The sequence below is a fragment of the Calidris pugnax genome, unplaced genomic scaffold, assembly GCF_001431845.1.
Source record: "Calidris pugnax isolate Ruff unplaced genomic scaffold, ASM143184v1 scaffold39, whole genome shotgun sequence".
Lineage (NCBI taxonomy): Eukaryota > Metazoa > Chordata > Aves > Charadriiformes > Scolopacidae > Calidris > Calidris pugnax.
In genome coordinates, this window is record NW_015090828.1 from 2,775,273 (window position 1) to 2,788,509 (window position 13,237).

The window sequence follows — 13,237 nt, forward strand, 5'->3', positions numbered from 1 at the left end:
ACACAGACAGTCAGTCCTCTGCTCCCATTTCTCTTCCCCTAAAAAGTCACTTCTGTAGAAGACTGGTCTCTTCATACATATTCATTGCAAAAGTCAGAAACAAGAAAATTGAGTGTATTTTACTTTAAAAAGTACACTGCATTCTAATTTCAATTAAACAGCTTTGTAAGGAATATAGTTACTTAAAACTAGATTTGAAATTATGATAAAGAAATACATAACCTTTTAATAATCCATTAAAATAATCAATCAAATATTTAACGATAAATGCTTGCTGCCAATGTTTTAAAGATATTTAAAGACAGACGCAGCCATTAGGAAAACCACTGGTGAACAGAACTACACTGTCCTCAAAGCAACAGATCAGCTTCTGACAACTCTAGATTCCTTCTGCAGATTTTATAATATTTTCTTTATTTCAGATTTATTTATAAGTTTAGATTCAGTAACTATTTCAACCTGAAATTCAGGAAGTGCATAAAGGTTAAAAAAAAGTAATATCAATTCTTTGAATAAAAGCAAGTATGAATGACAGTGAAATCAAATTTCGATTTTCGTCAGTTCACTAACAGATAATGACAATTTTAATAAGTCTGTTTTAATATTGAATATTAGCACTAATTATTTTAAAATTTAACTTTTAATAAACCTTACTTCATACATAATTAATACTATAAATACATTTATAGTCAACTAATTTACAAGGATTAAAATACTGGTCTCCACTGGTGTCTCTGAAGAACACATAAAGGTGTGATGAAGCACCTATCTAACATTACATCACATGCTAAACTGACAGTAATGAAATACAAAAATTAGAACATGCTGAAGTATACATTAAGTTCTTCAACTATACCACTACATATATTGATTATTTATGCTCATTGATGCACTATAAGAACAAAGAAAGAACTCTACTCAGAAGTATAACTGGTTATCTGGACTAAAAACCTGCACTAGTGGGAAGACAAAAGCATATTTAGCCCAGTCCTCAATTGCAACTGAAGCTGATGAACTCTTGCCTTAGATGAGCAAAAGGAGGTGGATGAAGATGCAGGGCAAGTCACCAGTCTAAACATATTGCAAAGACCTTCCATACCCAAAAAGGAAATACAAAACTGAAAGGTTGAAAAGGTTACTATCAAATCTAGCCATCTGCTACCCAGGTTTATTTTCAGTCTCTCTCAATGTAAGTGACAAAGTCCCACAAGCTATAAAGAAGATACAATCCAAAGGGTAACCACTGTGTCTCCCTGCTCTGTAGTAGCGACCTGAGAAAAAGCAGCTGTTCACCAATAATTTCATGGAATGATCTGTGTTTTCTGCTGTTCTTGTAAGAATATTTTCACATCAAACAACACAGGCTGCCAGTTGCTTGTTATAGTTATCTATTAAGGAATCTAGTGCATATATATACATGCACATATACAGACACACTTGCTATTATCATTCTCTCAGGTCTTGGTAAACCCTGAGATTCCTACCCTTTTGAAGAAACCTCCAAATCAAGTGAAGGAACAAACAATTAAGCTCGGTGCCAATCACCGAACGCACACACGCTGGGTGCTTCCACTTCCTCTGCTTTTCCCTCCTTTTTCTGGAAATCACATAAATTCTCTTCCTCACATGTCTTCTCCACTTCTATTAGTTCCTTTATGATGCATTTTTGTAACATTCTGCATATATTTTCCTTGCTGAAACTATTCTTTTCACTTTCAATTTCAACTTTTTAGAGTTTTCACTTTGGATTTCCTCTTTCCTATAAAAATTTCAAATAATTGATTGCTATCAACTTCATTCTTTCCTCTTCCCCCCAAACACAACTCCTCTGCGAATCTAGGGGACAAGCAGAGAGACTTGACTGTTTTTCTACTCACCACCTCTAGAAACCAAGCATATTTCATGTTTGAAGACAAGCCCTTAGGCAACTTGCATCAAAGAGCCAACAACATTTCAGCAAGCTCAACTTTCCCATGGCTTTCAGAACTCATTCAGTATTGATTTGAAAGTCAGAAACATTCCTGAAACAAGGCAATTTCTTCTTTAGAAGCTGAAAAAAATTTTTTACACGGTCTTTAAACCTTATTTTGCTATATTATTTATTAGAAGGTACTTATTGAAGCATTACTAATACATGTGATCCCAGCAGAAGTTATTGTCATTTCAATGTTAGTCACTATGAAGCCTGTATACTTGTATTATTATTTCTACCTGTACCTAGAGAAAAAAAAAATGTTCCTTCAGTTGCTATCACCTTTGAGTTAAAATGTTGAATATTGACTGATGCAAAGGGGTAACCATGATTTCAGTAAAAAGAACAAAGTGTGTAATTCACAACCTCTTCAAGGGAAGAACCTGGTATCTTCTGCAAGAAGCAGCAAAACTGCTTGAATACTAGTAGAACAAGCTCCACTGCAAATTGCTGCGTCTGAGAGTATTTTAGAGCGTAAGAGACCTCTTGAAGTCACCTGGTATGACCACCTGGTCAAAGCACGACCAGCTTCTAAGTTAGATCAGGTTGCTCAAAGTCACTTGGGTCAAGTTTTGACTCTCTCTAATGGATATTGCACAACCAGCAGCCTGTTCTAATGCTTAACCACATTCACAGTAAAAACGTCTTTCCTAATTTCTCACCAGAATTTCCTTTATTGTGATATGTGCCTGTTACCAACGTAATCACCTTACAGCTACCTGTAAATATTTGTAAATCTGTATATAAACTTAAACTATATTCAAACTAGGCTATTTCTGTCTACATAGATTGAGCTAGTTCTTGCCAGTTAAAAGTTGTATGTCCACAACAGGGAGAGGGGCTGGTCTTGAGAATTTCCCCCTCCCAACTTAACTAATGTAACAAAGATGGAAGAATCCTGGATTTATGTTTATTTGTTGCTTTCAACCTTGAAATCTTTGCTGCAATGCCACAGCTCCAAACCAAGACCCTCGCTTTTTCCCACTCCTGAAATAAATGTGTAAACACCTATGCACAAAGTGAAATCCGCCAAACATCAGTGCTTCAAGCACATACCTAGAAGTTAGGAGACATTATTCTGAGCCCCTGCAGGCTAAAAAGATGAAAGCACTCAAGTAACTTGGCAATTATACAGGAACACTTGTCCAGTTTTGGAAGAAAAGTGTTTACAGTTCTGTAGGCTGTACTCAATGACACAGAAGCCACAGAACACACAGTGTGCTTGTGGTAGCCTTCTGGACTGAACCCCACAGGGAAGCTGAAAGAATGGCAGTTTTAAATATCTTTAACAAACTGCAATTCTGCAGAGATCCAGAGAGAGGGCTTCTGTTCCATAAAAGCTTAGCTGTAAATGTGTGTGTGGGATGGTACTCGAAAGAGCTTAAAGATGATCCTCCTTGCGCTAAGGCACTATTAATTTCATTCAGGTCTTAGTGTAGTTGACAGCTCATCCCTGGTCAATTCCAGATAAATATTTTCAGTGTCATTTATATTTACTGTTTAATCAAGGTTTGGGTTATGTTTAAGAGTATATCCTTGTGCTCTAAGTGCTTCCCCCTTCCCAAGTTAGAAGCTGCAGCAACTCCCAAACACATGTTGGCACTTGGTTACAAGAGGATAAATACCAGCACATGGGAAGAGGCAGAATGAAGTGGCTTGGAAGGGGCAGGTCATTACACTTTTGATGTAAGTCTGCTCTTAAAATCAGTGTCAAGCTATGTATCAATCATACTCCCAATAAGAGACAGCTCTGTTAAATCCTTTAGTCTAGTATTGCAGGTATGGTATGCAAAACCCAAAACAGAACATAAAGATTGTAATTTGGGTACTTACCACGCTTCCTTCTCTCCTCATTTTAATGGGTCCATTACATTATTATTATTGAAAATAAATAGCTCAAAGAATATCTTAAACCAAAACCAACTCTAAGCAGTACTTGATATAAATATGAAAATAATATAAAACCTTTTATATTCAAGTATTAAAATGACAGTACCAAATTAGTCTTGTCCATTTCCCTTAAAATAGATGGAAAGCTCTGGGTACTTAAACATGGGAGAGCTGCGCAGATGTGAGAACAAGGAATCTCAGAGACCAACCATGGACATACACCTTGATGGACATGCAGAGCACTACTGTCCACATCCCAAACACGAGAATGCAATACCACTAACAGCTCAGATACCATTCTGCTGTGCTGACACTTCTCTGAACTACAAGGAATTGCAGAACCAGATCTCCCAGGGGGAGTTGCTAGTAAGGAGTAGGGAAATAATAATAAAATGAATTTTCCCACGGACTAGTTACAATTGTTACACTTAAGCTTCAATTTCTGATAGAGCTTGAGATAGTCACATCAGTCAGCTCCCAATACTCTTCTTTTGAATTCAACCCAATTCGACAAAGGAGTTGAAGTCCTAATGATAATTGGATTTCCAGAAGATTTTGGTACTGGTGGCTGGAAAGACTGTTGACAGACATACAAACAAGTATCTTCACTAACTGGATGCCAGGCTACTGTGAACATCACATAGCCTCACCTCAGCCCATTGAGTAGGCATAACAAGTTTATTTAGATTAGTTATGCCACACTATCTCTTGGCTGCTGGGAGCATCAGAAGGCACGGAGAACTGCATGCTGCAATTTCTTCAGTGGGTCAAGTTTAAAGGCATCAAAGACACCCACAGACAGGAAACTGAAATTCAGAAAGTCAAACCTTCAGTTCCACTGCTCACAGAACTTGCTCCAAAGCGGACTATGCTTTTTTGGTATTGTCTCTATTGAAGCATTTGATAAAATAGGCCTAATCTATACTCTATACTACAACAGCACACGACCCCTGTTAATGTCCTTCTTTTTAGGGAAGTATCTATATGGTATGTCAGGCAGATAAGCTACGTGCCTGTAAGAGAACCAAAAAAAGCAAGCAAACCACAAAAACCTACCCCAACCACTGGAATACATACATTTCTGTTACAGATAAAAATATAAACTTATTTCAACTAGCACATATTTACCTTGAACATGGAGAATGATAAGCAGGTAGGCTCCAAGGAATTGCTCACAAACTCTCAGTCGAGTCATTGTTCACTTTTAATCCTTCCTGTGCAAGGCAACTGGCCCTTCTGCTTGACAAATGTTAACCTTAGTCTGTGCGGTGAAGCCTAATACAAGATTGGTGCTCGACTGCAAAGATGATTTTGCAACTTTTCCAACTTTGTTTCCTGAAAGATAGAGCAAAACAAAGCATTAACAAAATCCTTGCATTTCTGAAGCAAGAAAAAAATCCCTCAAGATTTCTCATCACACTGATCACACTACACAGCTGCAAAAAATAATTAAAAATGCATATGTTTATAAAGATTAACAATGGAAACTAGTATCCATATTTATTATTCAACTGAATAGCAGGGTTCTTCTGAAATACACATTTTTGGTAACAACCCATGCAAAAGTTTTTACAGTCCTATAAAAAAATACTAGATATGGTAACTCACTAGTCACAGCCATGTATTTTAGATTCACATACAGCTACCATACGTAATAAACAACATATTACCACATAAACATAAATCTGTTTGAAAACTATTTTCTTTACAGAACTTAAAATACTTTTTTCCTTAAAAATGAAACTCAGTGGTGACTTCCCATAATACTGCAGGGACAAAAGCAACACCATGTTGAGCCACCAGTTGAAAAATGCTTGCAGAGAAGCTTTACTGCAATAAAACCCCAGCCTCTCTGCCGGATGAAAGTTACATTTGGATTGAAATAGTTAGTTTAGTTACCTAATTTACTTATACTGTTACTTTTGTCTTACAGAATAGTACTACGCCTTTGTATTTTAAAAAAAGCACAATCTTATTTAAAATTTGAATGAAGAAATTAATTTATCACTTAGCATCAACCACATTCCAGTCCTCCTTCCTGTAGACCACTGCATTATACAGTGTTTTCTGGAGAAAAGCAAGTTAGCTCAGTTCACAACACCAAGGAACATTTATTATTAATCTCTGTTAACTCCAAAATCCTAATCTCCTTCTGGGCTTCCAATTTTTGTGCAAATTAGTTGCTCCTGAAAAATTATGCTACTACACGCACACATCATTTGCTCCAAAAATAAAACATAACCCTACTCATCCAGTGGATGAACACGTAGCTAAGACAGCCAAATTGAGTAAGAAGTTACTTTTTCAGACTGCAGTAGCCGTGGTCACGTTCTGCTTAACGAACTTTCTACAGTGATTCACAAGGGAAGCGTAATTGGGCCTCAAAGGACTAAAAAGCAGCTCGAACACCTAAATAGTTAATCGCCACAAAAGCGACGTTGCACAAAGAGGAACAGAGGAGTGATTTTGCCTTTCCTCGGCCTCTTGTTTCAGTGGGCTTGACCCCCCTGACCCCTGTCAGCCCGGCGCTGCTCATGAATGCCAAAACCGGCGTTCGCTCAGGGACGGGCTGCAATTACTGTTGGTGGCCGCTTCCACCATCAATAACTCAATCTGTCCGTCGGTGAGACCCAAGAACTTTTCATTTTAATTAGTGCTTCGGAGGCATTTAACATGGAGGCAAATTAGCGGCCGAGCCGGGAGGTGTCCGTCACTTCCAATTTCGGCGGGACCGGGGCAGGCCGCCCCCGACCCCTGGCCTACTTTTCACACGTCTCTGACTTCTCCCTAATGAAGGCACAAAGCGGCTCCTCGCCGGGGGAGGCCGGGGGGAGGCCGGGGCTGGGGGCGAGCTGCCGGCCGGGCCGTGCTCCCCCAGCGCCGCAGCCACCACCGCTGCCAGCCATCGGCGGCAGGGACACGGCACCAGGCGCTTCCCCCGTGTCCTCAAACCAGGCCCTTCCACCCTGTCCTCACGCTCCCGCCAGGCTGGGGTAACTGCAGCACCGCCGCAAAAACACCCGCTCTCTTCAGACCTTCCCCAGGCCCAATTCCGACAGCTGAGCAGGGAACCTCCTTCCAGCTGTAAAACCAGCACAGGGCTGTGAGCAGGGCTGCTTTATTCCCTGCTTCAACTGCAGGTTGAACTTCAATCCTCAATAAAACACATGGAAGATGAAAACCGCCAACAGCTTGCACGTAGTGAAACAACAAAGCATTATTTGCAATCCATCAAGGAAAAAACCCCACTAGTAGTCTGTTTAAAGTATATTTAAAAATAATTTCTGTCTATCTCCTCCATGCAACTTCAGTGAGGACTACATAGTTTCACTCTTCCGCCTTTCAAGAACAGAATTGTTTTAAACTTTTTCAGAAAATAGGTGATCTCAGTCCCCAGTTCAATAAGGTGAAAGAATACACTGGTACGGTGGTACAGGAACTTAATGTGCAACACAGATTTGTCACTGAACTACACAGTACGTCATCAAAAAAACCAAGAAGAAATGGGGGGGGAGAGAAAAAGAGAACATTTTAATACAACCCACTTCCAATTTTATGGTGATTATTCTTCACTGAGACAATCTGAGATAGTTTTCAAAAATGTTGTCCAAGCCTGTTCAAGAGCATAACACTCTCTGCTTAGAAACAGTATTTTGTACCTGTTTCACAGATATGTATTAAAACGTAAATATGTACAAAAACCTGTAATATAATGACACTGAGAGCAAGTTCTAATTCCCCATTTTACAATCATTCTCATTTGAGAATGCTTATCAGCATTTAAAAGAATACCTCAAAAATGGGAAGGAAAACCCAGGCAGGGCTGCAATTCCCTTCTCCTTCCCCTGAAATGCACACAGGATGCCTTTAGAACTTGAGTTTTCTTTCTGTTGCTGCTATTGTCAGTGTCAAGTTCACCTTTAGCCAAACTCAGGTAATTAGTTCTCTGACAGCCTACACTGCTCTTTCGCAGAAACAGAAACTGAAAACATTTCATTCTTAAAATCAGCTGGCACTCCGATATAGCTACAGAGTTTATCAGCTTTAAAAAAAAAGTTTTAAAAACCAGACTAGTTGTTCTAGTGCTTCTAACAAATGCCACATCCCAAAGTGACACAGTTATGAGTATCTTTCACTAAAACCAAAACAAACCTCAACAACAAAACCCACAAAATTTGACAAAACTGAAGAGGCCACAGTGACACCTTTTCTGACCCGCTTCTGGATTCCCATTAGAGAGGAAGACTGGTAGCCCCACTAAGGCACACTACCTAAAGTGAGCAACACCTGGAATTTCTCCAAAACCTGCCTGATATGAGCAATGTAGAATGACAAAACTAAATAACTACTTCAAATGTGTTAAAGCACCAATTAACACCTGGAATGCTACTCTGCCAGAGTGATGCTGAAGAAATTCAAACCCATAAGCTAATCAATTGATTTCAAAGCCCTCTCTCTCTTTTTTTTTTAAACTATTGTAACCATGAAGAAGCCTTCAACTATAATCTGCTAAGAAGTAATTTATTCATCAATTATAACACCCAATTTGTCTACAGTGTAATTTATTATCTTTCCTAAAAATAGTTTATTGAAGAAAATGCCTTTGTTATTAAAACTGGTGTGGGGGTGGGGTGTTCTGAACTGGAACTCAGCTGTGAATTCATGGTAATATTACAGCAGTAAAGCCCCAAACTCCGTATGAATCCAAATATATGAAGCTGAAGTATGCAAGATTTGTCATATGGTCCAAAACGATTCTGAAAGCAGGGAGTTAAGTAGTAACTGTTCTTTAGATGTGGCTCTGTAATATTTTTAACAGCATGATCCCCAAACCAAATGAGCTGCACTGTCCCAAATTTCAATAAAGAATGATAGTGCTGAATGTAACAACAAAGAGAGTATTGTAAAAGGGGAACACATGAAAAAAGAAATGTCAATCTCAGACTTCATAAGAATCAGAACATTAAATCAGTTTCAACAGACAAGATGTTTCAAAACATTTGCAGCAGTACATACAATACTAAATAAACGTATTTGCCAAAGCAAAACTGAAAAATACTAAATGGCTTTCCTCTGTGTAATGAGGTCGAGAAGTGACTTAGGTAACTGTATGCATATTACTACCTCAAGCACATGTACAGTTCTGCACCCAACTTCGAGGTGGAACCGAATGCCAGAGATGAATTGGACTGTCAATCTCAGCCAGTATGCAACAGCAACTTTCTATTAGAGCTTAAAAAAACATTATATGGTGCCACAAAGAAAAGAAAATAATTATCTGAATGAAGAAAAGAGGGGTTGTAAAGAACATTGAAGAATTCACTACAGGACAGATGACAAGTAGTTTCATGAACAAAGATTACTAGTGTAGTTCAAATGACATTCAAGGATCTTGATTCTTGAATCAGCTCGATTCAAGAACACTTATCCTTTTCGTTAATGAACTAAGGACAAAAAGCAAAACTTTGATGAATCTTGCTGAAAAACATGAATTGTCAATTCCACTGAGTGTTGTTTTTATGCAGAAAGACTCAGATGACATGAAGACCTGAAGTAACAGGAATGGAATAAAATACAACAGCATGAAATTGGTAAAGTTATGCACATTGGGAACTTCGAAGAATTTCTGCATCACATGGACTAGGAGTTCACACATAGGATATAGTTATCTCCAAGGACTCAAATACACTAACGGATTACAGAGCATCGGAAACATCCATGGGATGTTGCTGGGAGAAAGAGACAAACACAGCTTTAGGATTTCCTAGGAAAATTTCCCAGGGGAGATGGTAAAACATGACCAGCACGGAAGACAGTATGATTGATAAATTCAACATATGCCTGGAAGGACTGATAATACTATCTGGAGAAAAGGAAAGCCCTATGAATGGAGACAAAAAGAAAAGAATAAGATTAATACAGTGAAAGCTGGCAGGGAAATGACTACTCTTTGAGAACGTAACATGGGAATAAACACAAGGAAAGACAGAAAGCTATTCAACCTGAAGAAAATTACTGGTTCAACAACTAGGTATGGATTGGCCATTAAAATTTATTTAGATCAGAAATTAGAAGACAATTCATAACCACTGGTTAGAAGGTTCTAGGGCAGATTTTAAAACTAAATAGAGTCCAAAAACTTAATTAGTCTTTAGCTTACAGCGGCCACCATCTCATGTAGCTGCAGGTGACAGGATGGGAACAGACTCTGATCCAGGAGAGCCCTTACATCTCCATTTTGTTATTCATTATACAAAAAGAGCTATAGTTAACTTCAGCTTATTCAAATGCAAATAGTTTAAATAAAAGTTTCAGATTCTGTACTGTGTAATTCTGTCAAATCCTTGTATAAGACCACACCATTTTTTAAAGGTGTCTCTAATACTTTATTGCAAGGCATGCCTACACAAATTGTAGAAAAGTATCATACTGAAACAGCTGAACTAGCTATGCTTATGTATTGTCAAATAAGTTAAAAATGTGGGTAAATCCACCATCAAAATCTATGAAGAAATCACAGAGTCAATGGAGAAGACTGCTGGCTATTGCAAGCTAGTTGGCTGCATGGCCATCAACAAGAACTACTTCAAATAAGGCCTTATTTTCTTCAGCACTAATCTGTGCAAGCTCACAAAAACAATTCCATTAAACTGTGCATTGTACTAGAATTATTTAAAACTATTAGTGACTGCATAAATTTTAAAGCTAGAAGATTGTGTAAATTATTTCAATGTTCTTTCTCCCTCTACAAACTGCTACAAAGTGTTAAATAAAGCACAGTTGTGTGTATTACACACTTCTCAAAAGACTGAAATGAAAAAATGAGAGTTCTATTTGTAAGACATTTAAACCACATACTTATAACGCACGTACTGCAACCGTTTGTTCATTCAAAAAACAAGAGCCCCTAACAACTGCTTTCTGCAGCAAGAGAGTTCAGTCTTAGAAAAGGATGTCTTGTTTTTGAACAGCTGGAAGAAAACTCACCAAAATCCACCTCAGATACTCTAACACAAAAAAAGGATGACTTCACACTCCTTGCAAATATCAATGTCTGTACATTATGGCAGAATTTAGAGGCCAAACTAAATTACGATAGATCTGTCTGTTTCATAAACAAAGTTGTTAACCATGAAGAAATTAAAGCCTAGCTGCTTTTTACCATGCCCAGCACAATTAGGTAATTGGGGACGCCACTCATTGGACTTCTGAATGCCCATCTTACTGTTACTCTGGAATTCCAATTAACTGCTAAAAAGTTTCTGCCATTAAATTAACAGTAATGAAATTCAGTAAAATTGTTTTCCCAGTGCCATCAGGTATTCAGACATATCCTAGTGTGTTACGAACATTGACACATTCTCTTATTTGAGTACATTCAAATAGGATTTTGCTACACAATTTTTATTCATCTTGACCCATTTCCCTGCTTTCAACTCCATCACTTTGGTGATTAGCTGGGTGAGAGCTTCTGCCCTTAAGACAATTGGAAAATGGACACCCGTGCTCCTCCTACTATAAATGACATCAACTTCTGCTATTCTACCCAGAAGCTATAATTCTTAAATGTGTTTATTATCTATTTATCATTTTTGCTAGTTCCTTACTGTCATACCAGTCAATGTGAATGAGGAGAAAAGTCTCCACATGTAATACATTCCATCTCTAAATCTAACAAATCCAAACTGAGAATGTAACTTAAACCTTTTAAATTTTGGTCACCAAAAAAATTAAAGAACACCTTTTGTTCACTAAACATAAGCAGCAAAACTCATTAAAATTTTTACATACCATACCATACCGCCTACAAGACCTATCACATATTTTGGCTCTGGATCGTGATTGTTTTATACAAACAATATACCTAGGCTGAGGAAGGGAAAAAGCTGGGCCTCAATCCTGAATATATACTTGCTCACTTTTTAAAGAGTGAACAATGGACCTTAAAATCAGGGCCAGTGCCTTCAAAAGTACAAATGCTTTCATAGGAAGGGTTTCTGAAGTGCAACATCCCTTTCAGCACTATGAAGACGACTAATGAATGTTTTCACAACCTTACAGTAATTTTTTCATAATTTAAAGACAATTGTTCATTAATCTATGTCAAAAAATCCCCAGACCAAAAAACTGCCAGGGTAAGATTTTATTATACTTAGATCCCATGGTCTTTGCTCGTTTATTTTACAACTATAACCTCTGCCCAATCTAGAAAAAGAAATTCCCGACTTCTTTTTCTCTCCAAAGCAAAGGTGATTATGCAAATTCTGGGACTCAAGAAGAGTCCTCCAGAAACTGAGTTTCTGTTTGGTTGTTACAGAGCGTGTATTTCATTTCACGGTGCCTAAGTAAAACAGCCTGTCATTTTTTTGGATACTTAATTTAATCAATAACAAAGCATGCTATACAGACCCGTCCTTCTCAGCCCCCCGATGTCACTGACATCGCTTTCTCCTACACGAAAACCAAAAGCCCCCTGACAGACATCAGCCTGCAGCTCCAGCTTCCAGCACAGTTTCCCATCCCAGCATTTTCCCACAGGAGGGTAGTGTAAGCTCATTGCTGAGCAGGGGCACGTTGCTAAAAATCTCCATCTCTCCCGCAGAACGCTGTTTAGAAAAAGTGGTTACTATTTAAAAAACACATCACTTGAATTTCAATTTTGGTACAAAGAAGGAAATAGCAGCAACAAAGCTGAAGCAATTCAATAGGGTTTTGGAGGTGGTGGTGGGGGGGTGTTGGGTTGGGGTTTTTTAACATGAAAAATAGACTGCAACTACGTCTCTCTCCTCTTCCCCTCGCTTCCAACCTTAATTCTTGTTTTCTAGGTAGTAAGAGTTTTTCCAAGGCTTCTGGCCAGCCGCCAGCTCCATAAAGCGAGCCCGGAGTGGAGCTCTCCCCTCGGCCCGGGCCCCTCCCTGCGCAGCCCTAGGCGCCCTGCCTGACATGCTTTTCAAGGCGTGCTAGACTGCAGAGCAGACTTTCTGGCTCCACTTCCATTGTTTGCACGGCTGCTTTGCTCCTTATCCAGAGCTCGGATTAGCATAAGAATACTGTCTTCCCCCTCTGCAAGCCAGCTCCCCTCTAGAAGACCTCTACCCCTTAAGAATAAACAAGAGGGTTCGGTTTCTTTTTCTCAGATTTTTCGCTTTAAAGCCTCTTTTCCTATTCAAGACGTGTAAAAACCAATAAAATAAATAAAATGCTAAATAAGCAAGGCTGACAAGGCTCAGAAATACCCGATTGCATAGATTAGTAATTACCAAGGTCAAAAGAGTCAACTTGATAATGCTCTTCATGGAGCCCTCACTCCTCACGCTCACGTTGCGGGTATGATTTTAGTTATTAAGGGATACACTTTTCAAACAGAGCAGAAAA

General features: G+C 38.6%; 1 protein-coding gene across 1 annotated transcript in view; it reads right to left on the minus strand.

Annotated features, from left to right (window-relative positions):
- Positions 1 to 13,237, minus strand: part of BMPR1A (bone morphogenetic protein receptor type IA) — an 84,474-nt gene that overhangs the window by 19,665 nt on the left and 51,572 nt on the right. Inside the window, exon 3 of the mRNA XM_014940375.1 lies at positions 4,991 to 5,197. Within this exon, the coding sequence (XP_014795861.1) occupies positions 4,991 to 5,057 (67 nt within the window). The 5' untranslated portion in view covers positions 5,058 to 5,197. The remainder of the gene's footprint in view (positions 1 to 4,990; positions 5,198 to 13,237) is intronic.